Source organism: Gadus macrocephalus, chromosome 16 (assembly GCF_031168955.1).
Source record: "Gadus macrocephalus chromosome 16, ASM3116895v1".
NCBI lineage: Eukaryota > Metazoa > Chordata > Actinopteri > Gadiformes > Gadidae > Gadus > Gadus macrocephalus.
This window is the reverse complement of record NC_082397.1, coordinates 5,816,490-5,831,268: the sequence shown is the minus strand read 5'-3', so window position 1 is coordinate 5,831,268 and position 14,779 is coordinate 5,816,490. Positions and strand designations below refer to the sequence as shown.

The following is a 14,779-nucleotide window of genomic DNA, read 5'->3' as shown; positions in this document are numbered from 1 at the left end:
AAAACGGTTCCAAAATATTACAAATATAACAGCGATAGATGGCGCTATATTGCTGGTGAAAACCAAAACAAATGTATTGAAGTACAAACTGGAGTGGTTGAGACACTCCCACCCTATGCGTCAGTCCTGTACATAAAAAAATGAAAAAACAACATTTTGAAAGCTTCAATCGAAAAACCTCTTTCAAATCCATAAATATCGTATTTGTTTAAATAATGTCATGGGTACTGCGTACGAACCGAAAAGTAAACTGACTGAAACGGACTAAATGCAATCTCCTCGAATATTGTCTCTTCTTAAAGTTTGAAGTCATTAGTTGTCAAACTGACTTTACAACTTCCGAATGAACCATGGCCGCTGAGCACTAAATAAGAAAATAAGAAAACAAAAATGTATATACATATATGTGCAGGTGGGTTCAAGGCCTAACCCAGTTATGGCGGGTCTTTTTTATCAGCTTTCTTAATCACTCATCCTGTCTTTCACGTTTGACCGGGTAGGCCCATGGCCAAACATAATCAAGTCAGAGAGCCCTGTTTAGAAATATGAGCGCGCGCGCTTGCGTGTGTGTGTCTGCGGGTGCGCTCGCGTGTGCGGCCAGCGCTCATGAAACTTCTGTCTTTGTCGACGCGTTTCCGTAGACCATACCCTAGCGGAACCTGTCGGATAGGTGCAGGCTGAGCTCCTCTGACGTGCGCAGGCATGTGTGACAGCTCAGAGACCGGCGAACCGACAGAGAAAGGGAGGGAAAGAAGACTTGACACCACCGGACGCACACACACACACATCCAGAACAACCAACACACTCTGCTTACCCAGGAAAGGAAATATGAAAAATAACATGCAGAGTGGAAAATAGACATTCCCTCTTTCCCTGGAGGGAACCAGAGGGAAAGGAATGCTCTGGAATGCCAAGGAACCCTGGAGAGCTTTTTCATTCCAGCTTGGACTCATGGATCTGGACTCCTAATGTGCAATCTAAGACTGTTGGAACTACAGGACATTTGGTTGGTTCTCTGCATCACGTTGTATGTGATCCATATAGGTACGATACACACGCACACATGGGCACACACACGCACACGGGGGCACAAACACACGCACCTCTGCCAGGGGACCTGGCCATTGTCCTATAGTGCTGGAGTTTCTATGTGTGTGGGAGTTCAATATAATGTGTGTGTGTGTGTGTTGGGGTTCGAAAGCTGTGCTTGTGTAACTGAAAGGGCATGTCCTTGTTTACTTACCTGAACAGAGTCCCTCACCTTGTGTTTGTAATTGCCCCCACCCCCATACCTCCTGCCCTTAGCACAAGTTTTAAACTACTAATTGTGTTTCGGACTCACTGTTCCTTTGTTCGTAATCCTAACTTATCACTCAGCCATTTTGTCTGTCAAGTCATGTGAATTATTTAGTTGGGAAATTCTTTCCTCATGCTTCTTTGGCAAACACACCTGCCCCTCCACCTACAGCCTCCACCACCTCCTCCTCCTCCTCCTCCTCCTAAACCCAGGTGTGTCACATCCAGACATGCTGGAGAGTATAGAGTAGAGGTGCGGAGTCAGTGGAGAGTAGAGCTCTGGAAACTATGTGAGGCAAGCCAACGGCTGAGCCCCGACCAAAACTTCCCAGCAGCCTGTTCGGCCAGTTCTACCCCTAACGTGTGGTTTCACACACACACACACACACACACACACACACACACACACACACACACACACACACACACACACACACACACACAAACTGTGTTCTGGACAAACCTGTTCAACCAACAACTACTGTAAGACCCCAACTTACCCCTTCTACCCCATAAGTAACGATTGGGGACATAGCACACAACACTGCCAGGTAAAGACCAGGTAGAATCTTATTATCCCTAGATACAAAAAAAAACACCACATGGTAGAATCATATTCATCCTGGCTGCCATTGGCAGGACAGTCTAATGTGAACCAACATTACTGTCTCGAGATCGGAGAGGTGGAATGGGTTTGTTTATGCTTTAATGTGTTTTTATGGCAGCGCACGTAACCTTGGTAGAATGGGGTTATACTTTAACTTGGAACCACAGTAATATAATTCTAACCTATGATCTAAAAGTGCTTTCTCTTTTTTTTTTCTCTAGAGATGCTCTTGTATCTTTTGTATTACACTGCACTGTACTCTGTAACTCGATATAGTGAAAAGCAATTTACAAAGTTCCATGTTGCAAATTCTATAGCATGAGTTGACCTTGTTTTACCACGCCCTACCTCTCTCTCCTGGCTCTCTTTATCTCTCTCCCCGTCACCTCTCTCTCTCAACCCCTCTTGCCGTTCCCCTATCTTTCTTCTCCCCCCTCTACCCTCCCCCCCTTCTTTCTCTCTTCCTCTCTCCTTCCCCATTCTCTCTCTTTCCCCTCCCCTCACTCAACCTGCCTGTCTCTCTCTCCCCCTCCTCACCCGTCCCCAGCCGGAGCCATCTCCGTGGCCTCCCCCCAGCGGAGCATGACTCGCTCGGTGCAGGAGGACGTGCTCTTCTCGGTGCGGGTGACCTGCCAGGGTGTGCCCACCCTCCAGTGGACCTTCATGTCCGGCGCCGTCAGCCGCAGCATCGGCAGCTGGCGGCCCGACAGCAGTGGCGTCGGCGGCGGCGGCGGCGGCGGCTCCTTCTCAAACATCACGGCGGACTACATCGACCGCGTGGAGACGTACGCCAACGGCTCGCTGGGTCTGGCCCGGCTGCGGCTCGCGGACGCCGGCTTCTACGTGCTCACCGTCACAGAAGGCTCGGGCAGCAGCAAGGACAGCGGCTTCGTGCTCAAAGTGAACGGTACGGCAGTGGTGGTGTCGGGGGTTGTGGTGGTGTCGGTGGGGAGCAGATGCTGAGGCTGCGAGGCACAAGTGCAATCATGATGAGGCACCCCTCTAACCCAAAAAGGCTATTCGCGTGTGTGTGTGTGTGTGTGTGTGTGTGTGTGTGTGTGTGTGTGTGTGTGTGTGTGTGTGTGTGTGTGTGTGTGTGTGTGTGTGTGTGTGTGTGTGTGTGTGTGTGTGTGTGTGTGTGTGTGTGTGTGTGAACCAGTGGTGAGACTGTTCAAAAGTGTGTTATGTGTATAGGAGTCAGTCACTCCATACTTTAGTACTGTTGGTACATTTATGTTACATTTGTAAATGTCTGTAAATGTATAATGTTTAAGTGTGCTTGTTGTTGTTTGGTGTGTGTGTGAGTGTGTTTGCGTTTCTTGAATTTGAATACATTTGAATACATTTGATTAAGAGGAGGCCTTGGAGTGACTGTGAGCGGAGTTGAACCAAATGTGAACGTACAGTAAGGTGTGTCTGGTGACGCGGTGACGCATATTTGCTCTGGGTGGGCGTGATAAGATCTGTGAAGCTTGGTCAACAGCGCTTTCTCTAGAAGTGCCGACGTAAAGGCATTCAACTACTCAAAATCACTCTGGACTAGATAGTGTCGAGGTCAAGGGCTCTTGGGACAGTTGACAGTGTAAAGTGACACTCAAAGCATCATCATTCTCAACCCTTCTTACTATCCTTATACTAGTGTTTTCTAGTATTATTTGATTCACTACTTGGTTGTAGTTAGTCAACATCACTTCCTGTTTGTATAGTTTACCTTGTTGTATGTTTATTATTATTTGTATTTATTTTTTACATACATGCTGTTCCATGCTACGTATTTCAGAAAAACGTATTTACTGTAAAATACCCTCAATGTAAAAGTAAATTTTTGAACTGCTTTGAACAAGTAATTATCATTATTTTCCTTTGTAAGTGATAATCAAGCAACCTTATATCTGATTGATGCACCTATGAATAGAGAGTGATCCAACAACAAAACAGAACACATCCTTTATTTGTTCATTTTCATGTTTCATTCTGTGGCACCCTGACCTTAACCCCTCTGTCCGCCTGTCCGCCTGTGTCCAGAGGTGATCTATGAGGACCTGCAGTACCTGTCCGTTTCGGCCCTGGTGCTGTTCTGTCTGGCGGGCCTGCTGATGCTGTCCATGTGGCTCCTGAACCGGGCCTACAAGAAGATCAAGGCCTGCAGACGGCGTCGAGAACAGAACGGTAAGGCAGAACGCAATCAGAGTCAATGTTATATTGATCACATGCACAGTATCAAACATTCTGGATAGTGAAATGATCACGGAAAGCCCAAGGGTGGACTACATCCTAAGAATTATATAAAATAATACATAATAAATGTAATATGAGCATGTTAACTACACATGTATAGAGACACATTTTCTTCATCTTTCTAGTTTCAAGTTTCTTTATTTGATCTTATCTTAAAATAAAGTTAAAAAGATAAATAAATGAAAAAGTTTCAAAAGTATCATGAAATATACAGTAAATAGAGATCGGGGATACAGCAACATTTCAGTAATCAAAGTGGTCAATGGTGATTGTTCAGGAGTCCGATGGCCGCTGTGTGGTTCTTGCTTATAGGAAGTGTATAGCCTTGGAGTATCGGCCAGTATTTGGTTCAGCCTCGAGTCACGGAGGAATTAGCTTATTCAAAGAATGCATTATTTATTTTCCCCCCAATGAATATAAAGCTGTTACGGTATTTCTGGCAAAAATGTCATAGATTAAACCGTTTATTTCATGAAATGGTTTTACACTTTAGTTTGGCGGTCCTCTCTTGAAGGGGTGTAGGATTTAAAGCATGAAATACAGATGACTGATACAGCATAACATAGTGTTGGTGTGGGATGGAAGGTCTTAAATTGACTGCCTATCAGTATACTCTACATGCATTTGATTGGACAAATCAGCTGCCACATGATCCCCGACAGATCTTGCTAGTCCCATAAAAATAACCCCATAATATTTTTTCCATTTCTTACAAACACGACGGCTATGAAGTAGATGAGGCGCTTTGTGTTTTGAGTTCCAATAGGGCCTGGGTAGTCTAGGGGCTCGGTTGTCAGATTCCAGCCAAAAGCTTCTAACTGCTGCCTGCCTTCCCTGAGCAAGGTGTCCTACCTTCTCCTTAATGTCATGTAATTACCTTCACCGTAAGTTGTTTTTGATGAAAGCCCATCCTAAATTACTAAATGATAATGGTTAATTCATGTTCACTTCAACATCTTCACAACATCCTCAGTTTACAAATTCTGACAAATCGTCCCTCTCTCTCTCTCGTCTACAGGCAATGAGACGGAGCTTCAGCCTCTGTAACAGATGTCATACTGTGTGGTGTCTCAGAGGAACCATGAGGTTCACTGCCATGGAGGGGGGGGGGCTCTGGGCGGGCAGATGGGCTGACCCGTCCACGGCTCCATGGACACGGGTACCACCCAGCCTCAGGACCCAGGCCTCAGGGGAATCTCCCACCTGCTCCGTTTGGAAACCCTCTGTCTGGCTCCAGACCCCTCAGAGACTACCTTTCCCCGACGTGTGGCTGGTGTGTGCACCTGCACACAGACTGGACTCATTATTTCGAGACAACATGGGCTCTGATTGGTCCCAGCTGGTCCACGGGCTGGACGGATGTACCTCTTTGTAATACCTGAAGGAAAAAATGATAGGCAAACGTATTTAATTTATTGGATATAGGGGGACCCGAGTATCAGCGATTGTGGATTGATAAGGATTATGGACGTTGGAAAAATTACGGAAAAATCCTTTGTGGGCTGCAGTTTAGTTTACTGCATGCTCTGTGTTCTCCAGATTGGTGCTGCTAGATTGAATGTACGTTATTCACTGGAGACAGAGGTATATTTATTTTACCCAACTGTTGCCCTCCTTTGTCATCTTTGTATTTTTACTTTGTACTTTCAGACTGCATTGTTTTGGCTTCATTTTCGATACGGTGATAAAAGCTGGAGTTCCTTTATCTGATCTCAAGCTTCTGAATGTTTTTCACTTCTAGTAAGGAGGTCCGATTGCTATCTCATCAGATGTATAACGCAATTTCACACTTCATGCCACACATGGCAGTGATCCCACAAGATAGACACAACAAACGTGTAAGGTATGAATAATTTGAAGTATAACCCAAGTGTTTTATTGCATGAAAAGCTCAGTGTTTGTGAAAACAAAAAAGAGCTGAGGCATCCCAGAGCAAAGTGCCTTCACTGTTATGACCTTTATTTGTATTAAAAGTTCTACAGTTAAACATCTGCAGTTGACAGACAACTGCTTTAGGTTCTGCAGTGCCCCAATGAACACATCTGGGGGATATAGCAAACAAAAGTAGTTTTTCTTTTCTCGAATATACACATATATAAAAAAAGACGTGGGGTCAGTTCGATGCCATCTTCAGGGGCAGGGCGTGAGCGCGGCCATGAGAAGCTCCATCTTGTACACAAAGTTGCGTCCCTCCATCTTGCTCCAGTGGACCTCTTTGTAGGCGCCCCTCAGGTGGGTCCACTTGGTGTCCTGGACCACCTCGCTCTTGGGCTGGTCCTTGTTCTGACTGCGAGGGAACTGGACTAGAACCTTACAGCCGCTCTCTGGACCGTTGCGCACTGGAAGAGAGAGCAGAGCAATCACAAACGTAAACACGAAGTCAAAAGATAGTGCTGACGTTACAACGATACACCGACGATGTGCATGGCATTTTGGGGTGGTGGTTGGCTGAAAGACACAGGGTTCGATCCCCAATGTCTGCCGTCTAAGCTGTAGTAAGGTGCCCTAACCCTCTACCTGCTCCTTAACAGCATCCCTCTAGACGAGGGGTTTTCAAAGTATGAGAGAGTGAGCCCCCCCTCAGAGAACAAATTACGTTTAGAAATGTTCAGCGTAGTGTCCGAATTCTCGTTTGTTCGTTCCCTATATAGTGCACTTTATCATAAACACTATGCAGGGAATAGTGAGTGAGTAAATATGGAACGATTTCGAATTCAGCGCGTCTTCGTTTATTTCTGTTACTTTTTTGGTTTCTTTTTTTCTCACGTCGTGCCCCCCCCCTGAAGAACTCTGGCGCCCCCCAGAGGAGACGCGCCTCACCGTTTGAAAACCACTGCTCTAGACTTATAGTGTAGCCTGCTAAATAGACAAAAACAAGTACCGTAAACAGCATGATATGGATTAATACATAACTACATAATGAACTGTATATAATATGTTTATTTTGATGCGGTTTGTATGAGTAGTTGTGGTTCGTTTTAGGAGCAGTGTGCTACATCAGGGGTCAGGTTAAGGTCTCTTAGGATAGCTAATTTTGGCTTGGTGAGATCAGTCCTGTTAGTCAAGTGTGTCAACAAATTAGAAAAAGGTAAATTTAACAACCAACATTCTAATTGGTATTTCTACCACCTGATTAGCATGCATCCTGTTGGAGGCTGGTTTACAAACTCACGGCGAGACATGTGCCTGTCGAATGTTGCTCACAGTCTGGTTTGACCAGTTTTCCCCAGAACCTTGGGCGACTTGTTAGATAATGATAAATATTGAGTTTACGTAAGGCCTCAATAGGCTCCGTGTCATTTCTTATTCCAACCAGGGCCTGTTGTTGGGTATGAGAACACGAACTAAACTAACTGTATGATAATGATAATATTGCACTGCCTGGCCACTCACCTGATGGTTTCCAGCTTACCCACTGGCCAGCACCTCTAAAGTACCATGGATGATACTCATTTTCTATATCTTTTTTTAATACAAATTGTATTGTTTATGCTACCATTATGTCCCTGGAAGGAGGGATCTCTCTTTCTGCGTTCCTACAAAGGCCCTTTGACTGTGATCGGGGCTACACAAATACACCCGACTTGTATTCTACCGTCAGAGGGTGTCATGTGATGCGAGCTCACCCGAGATGGCGTACTCCCCGTTGGCCGAGGCCACGGTGATGGCGGAGGCGTTGCCGATGCTCTCCACGGGGCCGAGGCCCACGTGGTTACTGAAGCTCAGCACGTGCCAGCCCATCACCTTGGCCAGCTGCTGCACGGCGTGCACCTGATGCTGCGACATCTGCACGCACAAACACAGGGGGGCGCTGTTACTCGCACCGTTTTAACGTCAAGTGTAGTGTTGTGACATTTACACCGAACAGACACACGGGGGCGCCGTTACTCACGTTGTTAACATATATTACAACAACAACAACAAAAAAAAGGATCATGTATACGCATTTGTAGTAAAGAAGCATCCGACACTGCACAGACACAGAGGGGTGCTGTTACCTACGTTATTTTAAAAAACAGACGTTTAAAAGTACCATGGACCTGGCAGGTGTGAATACTATGGAATACTACTATGAATACTATGGAACTGGCAGGTGGACAAGGTGAAGGCCCTCGGTTTCTGCACTTGTTTAACACTTATGAGGGCCACCCGTTGAGCCGAGTGCAACATCCCCATCAACCCGGGCCAAACAAGGCTCTTACTTTGTAGTGGGGGAGTACCTGTGATAGAAGGAAGTCCTGTAGTTCCTGTTCCTGGTGCGACAGTGTGACCACGCGGCCGTCACGGTGCACCACTCGGATCTGTTCCACGCCGATGTTGAGCTGAAGCTGGATAGACCTGCACGCACACACACAAAAAAGGTTCATTATTGTTCCATTTAATATTATAAATAACAAAATATAAAAAAAACATGATTTATCAGATACTTTTACCACTGAATACATCTACAATGGTTTTGCAATTTAATGTTACCCCATCGGGCCCAGCCCAAGAGTGTGTTGGATTCTGGATGTGTCTAGTTGGGTCTGACTGCCTGTCACTGGACTCCGTAGGACTGCAGCCAGCGAGTCAGTCACCAACGGAGAACAACCAGATACAAACACTTTCTAGACTCTAGAGCAGGGGGTGCCCAACCTTTTTTGACCCAAGATCTACTTTTCAAGTAGCCAACCTCCCGAGATCTACCAGTCTAGTGTCAACATTGCAAACCTACCTTCAAGCGGGGCGGGGGGGGGGGGGACTTCAGTGGGGGTTTCATTCCGTCTGCACACGGCGTCTTCTCAACAACAATCAATATTATCTTCCTCCCACTCAGGGTGAAAATGGTAGGTCTTAACTCGTTTCCCCTCAGCCATGCCAACGTTTAGGACTAGCTGGGTCTGAATCATCTGTCTGAGAGCCTAAGGATCTGGGTGTGATTATCTGGGTCCGACTGTAGTCTTTCTGACAGAATTGGGGATCTTGGTGAGATGGGTGGGTTGGCAGTACTCCTCTTACTTGCAGATCTGCTCGTAGCCCTGGGAGGTGATGAGCACCTTGACACTGGACTCGTACACGTCGTTGATGTTGGACCAGTGCGCCTGGATCTGGGGGTCCTCGATGTGGCTGGCCAGGCTGTCAATGGTCCGTGCCGTCCTACAGTGGTGGATTCCAAGTAATGTTAGCTCAACCCGAGTTTAAATTATTCTCTTACCCCCACCAAGACCACATTTCTCCCGATGCCGTTAGCCTCCCAAGTTGTGTTAGCTACATTGTGCCAGGTACAATGCATTAGCTACCTACTGTTAGCTATGGTACCTGCTACGGAGGAAGATGTGCTTGTGTTTACAACATGTTGTTAGCTATGGTACCTGCTACTGTTAGCTACGTGTTGTTAGCTATGGTACCTGCCATGGAGGAAGATGTGCTTGTGTTAGCTACGTGTTGTTAGCTATGGTACCTGCTACGGAGGAAGATGTGCTTGGCCTGTTTGATGATCTTCTCGAGGAGCCCCTGGGTCTGCTGGAGGCTGGAGATCTCCGCCTTGTCGTAGGCCTGTGGTCCCGCCAGACGCATGCGTTTGTGACCAAAGGGGGCGCTGGCCGGGTGGGGCATCACCACAGAGCTCAGTCGCTGCTTATGGAACTGGCAGAGACACAGGAAGCAGGAGGTCATTCATCAATCAGATCAGCCCTGCTCTTCTGGGTGTTTATGTCTGCCATTACACAACGATGAATGATGTAAGAGGCCAACAATATTCCTAATTTCACAACCACGGGGGGGGCGGCTAGAAGGGAAACACCTCAATTCAGATTGATTAGAATTTTAGACTGTGAGATCAACATCGAAAGTCTCCGTTTAATGGAAGAATCCTGTTTTAGTATGGCTGGAAGGCCAAAATGCATTGTTTGTGTATTCTGGCCTCAGCCAGCACGTTGGAGTAGGGCAAAAGAAGACAGGGGGGGTCTAGAAGGGTACCTCTCTCATGAGCTGATGCAGGTTGTGTTCCAGGACATAGAGGTGGTCGTCCGGCCTGGGTCTCTCTGGTGACCCCTTCACGGGCTTCTTATCTCCTGTCGAATGGCACAGAGATATGGAGAGCTGCAGACCTGGAGGGAGAGAGAGAACGATAATCATAAACACACAATAACAACCCCAGGTGCATGAAATTAAAATGTCAGTGGAAATTGGCGGCATCGCATGCCAAATGACATGCACTGACTTCAGAAAATCCTAAACTATATATTTTGGATCGACAGGTTATTGGTATCTGGCACCACTTCAATGCTTTTGCATTGCTTTGGAATTGTCCTCTTTTCTCTTTACGCATCAGTGACATGTCATTATGAGTGCTTGGTTTCCTGGTTGTGATGGCAGGAGCTTCTCTGTGCACACCTGGGAAGGGCTGTGAAATGATCTGGTTCTTCACCACGATGTGGGGAATCTGGGACTTGATCTGGACCGCTTCGCGGGACAGCTGGGCGAAGATCTCCTTGCAGAGCAGAACGTTCTGAGCTGCTTCCAGCTTCACGTGCCAGGGCTGCGTTCCTGGTGGAACAAAGGAAGGGGAGAAAAAAAAAAGGTCAACACAAGCTAATGCCCTCAACCCCACACCGCCTCTACCGCTACGTTTTGCAACTCTTTTGTCCTGATGGAGAATTTGTTGGATGAAAAACTTTTTCAAATCAATATATTTAAACCTTTAAGTTGTGACATTTGTTGCTTCAGTTATGTTTGCCGTGTGAGGGTCCGCTGTGTAGGATACTAGGTTGAGCGGTGTCAATGCACTGGTTGAGTTGATGGCTTATGAATGGCTGATAATGGCTTATCAACTTCCCACCTGTTTATAATATAGGGACCCTTTAGTACCAGACATATGATAAGAACTGGAGCTCACCTGCTTTGGTTTTGGGCTGCCTCCTGAAGAGGTTGACGGTGCCCAGGTCTCCTATGTCTGGTGCTTGTTTCTGGATGGACACCTACGAACACAACAACAACAACAACAACAAGAGAATGTGAGAGATTTGATTTGGAAACACATAAGGCAATGGTAAAGTTACGTATCATTTCTTATAATTAGACAAATATGGTTCCATATGTTTTATTATAATTAGTGACGTAATTAAAGAAAGAAATGTCAATGGATCTATTTTTTATCCATGTTGTCCTTTGCTCACTTTGAGGTAGGCAGATCCCTCCAAGTCGCTGGGGATCTGGACATCCAGGGGGCAGTAGTCCTCTGGGATCTTCTTGTCCAGGTCAATGTCTGTGTTCTTGATCACCTCAAAGGTCCCCTGGTGAGGAAACAAGGAACCTGCACACACACACACACACACACACACACACACACACACACACACACACACACACACACACACACACACACACACACACACACACACACACACACACACACACACACACACACACACACACACACACACACTTCAGGTGACAGAACTTTTGTCTGGTACTAAACAAAGAACCCATGCCATTTGTAAGAAATGTGCGTGTACTAAATGTGTTATACAAGACAACAACTACTAATACTACTGCTTAGCTATTATTGAGCACACTTTACCCAAAGCGCCTTTAAGCAAATTCCGATATAAGAGAAGAAGAAGCAGCTACCAGTAAGGAAATTATTCAAATCAGTCTCAATCTTGTTTCTATATCGTAGCACTCACTTAAGTTGCCAAGTTGTATGCACTTAAATTATTTGGGGGGTTTATCTTTATCGTTGACCTCTAAAGGTTAATCGCTTTGGACACAAGTGTCTGCTAAGTGAATGTACGGTAATGTAAAGTAAAAGGTTGGGACTAGGGCTGCAACAACGAATCGATACAATCGGTAAAAATCGATTACTAAGAGCGTTGGCAACGAATTTGGTCATAGATCATCAACAGTCATTCAAAGCAGCTGTAGTAATCACACAACCGGACGGGGTAGAAAGTCCGTCACTTAAAAATAGTAATCCAGTTTTTAAATCCATGTTAAAATCGGCGGGATATAGAGCTAGTTAGCTTAAAAAAAAGTCGGAAACAGTGTCAAATGTGATGTGCTCAGATCGGCTCATTATTATGATTGAAAAAAAAAATCTTTTTGGGTGAAAACCTGTTTTCCCAGCAACATTAAATAGTTGGTAAAGGTGGAATTATGACCTGGTTAACGTCCTATCTTGAACTATGATCACTTATCAGCAATTAAAGCAATAATACAAGTTATTTTTCGAGGAGTCTCGAAAATGTTATCAATATCAATAAAAATTAACGATCCCCCGTCATCTGAGAGAAATTAAGATTTTTTAATTTATTTTTAACCGTTAGTATTTACCGGTTAAAGATCTTATCGGTTGACTAGTTAACGGTGGACGTCCCTTATATACTGTATATATGTAAATGTATACCATACATTGTATGTTTTTTTTGTGTTATCCCAGTTAGGTTTTTTTTATTATTTTTTATCATTTAATATTACTTTTAATAGTTCCGGGACTTTGGAGCAATAACCTGCTGTTTTTACACTTCAGTCTGCACTGTGAATTTGAAATAATGTTCAGTTTTTGAATAAAGATGCAGCAATTACAAATGTTTCTTTTTTTTATCCGATTCATCGATCAATCGAAAAAAATAAATCAACCGATTAATCGATTATTAAAATAATCGCTAGTTGCAGCCCTAGATGGGACTGTTGACATTGGGGTTCAAACCAAGTACTTTTTGCCCTCCGACACCCTAACCACCACTACCCTCAGACAGTAACAGCTGTATCTGACCACGCGACACAGGGCTGTGGGTTCACCTGCACTCCTGTAGCTGAGGTCTCCCAGGATCTTGTCCCCGACTTTGCGGAGCTTCCACTGCGAGCGGAGTCTCAGCAGCTCAGAATTGAAGTCCCTCTGCCGCCGGTTCTCCAGGTTCTCCGCCACGGACTTGTTGAGCTTCTCGGCTCCCTTGAGCAGCAGCTGGGCAGCGGTGGCCAGAGACTTCTTCTTACTCATCAGCTGGAACACCTGGGGGCTCTGGGGAGCAGCACAGGAAACCGTTAGAACAGAAAGCAGTGTTTGCTTAAAACTTTTATTTTTTTTCTTGCCCTCTGGGGGGTATGGCTAGGGGGGTGTCATACATATATGGGCTATTAAGCCCAGTGAGACTGTACTAGTGATTAAGGGATATACAAAAATAATTTAATTGATGTAACTATTGTGCATTACCACCAATCTCTCCTACAACCAATTGAAAAAAAAAAAAAGGAACTAACCTACTAACCACGAGTTATGACTCCTAAAGCATCTTTAAAGGAACTAGCTCATGGAGCACTTTGCATATACTTTTTAATAAAACAGGCTAATAAAATAAGTTTGATGTACTTTGCCAGCGGAGGGATCCTGCGAGACGGGGTCCAAGGCCATGTACCTCTTCACCTTGACGACACTGAGGACGTCATAGAGCACGCACATCTCCGTCAGTGCGCTGCGCAGGTTGTTACGCACCGAGTCCCAGGGCCAAAGAGAGGGCTGGAACTTCACCGTGCCTGCAGGAGTATGAGGTGGAAGGAAGGGTCATTAACATGGAACCTTTGGGCTGGATGACAATGGGTAGTGGAAAGAAATGTTGGAGCAGGTTGTTTGTGAAACTCTTCGGTGTAAGAGTAACTTCTTTAAATGGTACAGTTCAGCTTTCCCAGCATATATAAACAAGAACCTTGCCAGGTTAATAGTATATATATTTTAGATTATTTCTTATTTGTGTGGTTCTTGGAAGGGATGAATTCAGACCACGTCATCTTTTGATCTTATTTTGATGTTCTACATCTCAAGGAGATATTTCCTTACCCTCCTCCTCCTCCGGCTCCGGCTTCAACCAATCACGGTCTCGGGGCTCCGCTGGCGCCTCGTCCCCCTCCGAGTCCGAACCCTGACCGAAGTCGATCCTCTCCGCGAGTTTAGCGAGGTTCTGGGACATGGACAGCGGGGGTACGTACGTCTCCGTTCCATCGAGGGCCACCTCCTGCACCTGCTTTTCGCAGGACGACTCGATGCTCACCTGCACCGCTGGAACCCCCGACATGGTTCAACTCCTGGGATATGATGGGAACAATCATTGATAACTTTATTCGTTCGGGTGGGTCTTGTATAAGATAACACAATCCAATACAATAAAAAAAAAGTGCATCAATACACGAAATGTCTATCAAGAGTGCATGTCGATTACAATAAATACATATTCCTACACCAAGCATACGGAGACTATTGGGATAATAAATAAATTAAAAAACACCACTAAAAGGACTGAAACAGATGTGACCACATAATTTGTTGAACGTCCCAGTAAATACGCAATATATAGAGGATAATATGTACGTTACTAATGTTTAATAGTACGGTACTATTCGAAGCTAACAAGACAGCGTTAGCTTGCTCACTAGCGGTTCGTTCGAACTGAAAGACTCAATGGGTTCACGATATCACAACATACTCGAGCAGCACCAATTAATGCTTCTTTTTGCAACTCACTTTTAAAGTTTTCTGAAGATGGATGAACTACCAAAATCGTAAAATCTCCACACGGCTAGTGTCTGTAAGTCATTCGTTTCCACTGTTGAACATGAACAACACAGTAGGGATTTTGATCAGGCGAGTACCAGGGCATCCTGCT

General features: G+C 45.3%; 2 protein-coding genes across 2 annotated transcripts; one reads left to right on the top strand and one right to left on the bottom strand.

The window, feature by feature from the left end:
• Window positions 1-557: 557 nt before the first annotated feature.
• LOC132474864 (V-set and transmembrane domain-containing protein 5) lies at window positions 558-5,852 on the top strand. The gene is made up of 4 exons (XM_060075766.1): window positions 558-1,045; window positions 2,452-2,811; window positions 3,930-4,073; window positions 5,161-5,852. The coding sequence occupies exons 1-4, from the start codon at window positions 970-972 to the stop codon at window positions 5,187-5,189; spliced, it is 609 nt and encodes a 202-aa protein (XP_059931749.1). The 5' UTR covers window positions 558-969; the 3' UTR covers window positions 5,190-5,852.
• Window positions 5,853-5,981: 129 nt separating this feature from the next.
• med17 (mediator complex subunit 17) lies at window positions 5,982-14,778 on the bottom strand. The gene is made up of 13 exons (XM_060075758.1): window positions 14,638-14,778; window positions 13,957-14,201; window positions 13,492-13,655; window positions 12,924-13,143; window positions 11,300-11,436; window positions 11,020-11,101; window positions 10,518-10,670; window positions 10,101-10,231; window positions 9,583-9,767; window positions 9,141-9,278; window positions 8,363-8,480; window positions 7,769-7,928; window positions 5,982-6,481 (listed from the first exon to the last, which is right to left on the bottom strand). Exons 2-13 carry the CDS (start codon window positions 14,189-14,191, stop codon window positions 6,273-6,275), a joined length of 1,932 nt encoding a protein of 643 aa, XP_059931741.1. The 5' UTR covers window positions 14,192-14,201; window positions 14,638-14,778; the 3' UTR covers window positions 5,982-6,272.
• Between the last annotated feature and the right edge of the window lies 1 nt (window position 14,779).

What these genes read in the sequence shown, in the direction of transcription:
- LOC132474864 (XM_060075766.1), top strand. Translation starts at nt 970, where the DNA reads ATGTGCAATCTAAGACTGTTGGAACTACAGGACATTTGGTTGGTTCTC. An exon ending in CTTCGTGCTCAAAGTGAACG is followed by an intron (nt 2,812 to 3,929) that starts GTACGGCAGTGG and finishes GCCTGTGTCCAG; the next exon opens with AGGTGATCTATGAGGACCTG. An exon ending in ACGGCGTCGAGAACAGAACG is followed by an intron (nt 4,074 to 5,160) that starts GTAAGGCAGAAC and finishes TCTCGTCTACAG; the next exon opens with GCAATGAGACGGAGCTTCAG.
- med17 (XM_060075758.1), bottom strand. Translation starts at nt 14,191, where the DNA reads ATGTCGGGGGTTCCAGCGGTGCAGGTGAGCATCGAGTCGTCCTGCGAA. An exon ending in CCTCAGCTACAGGAGTGCAG is followed by an intron (nt 11,437 to 12,923) that starts GTGAACCCACAG and finishes GTGTGTGTGCAG; the next exon opens with GTTCCTTGTTTCCTCACCAG. An exon ending in GGCTACGAGCAGATCTGCAA is followed by an intron (nt 8,481 to 9,140) that starts GTAAGAGGAGTA and finishes GTGTGCGTGCAG; the next exon opens with GTCTATCCAGCTTCAGCTCA.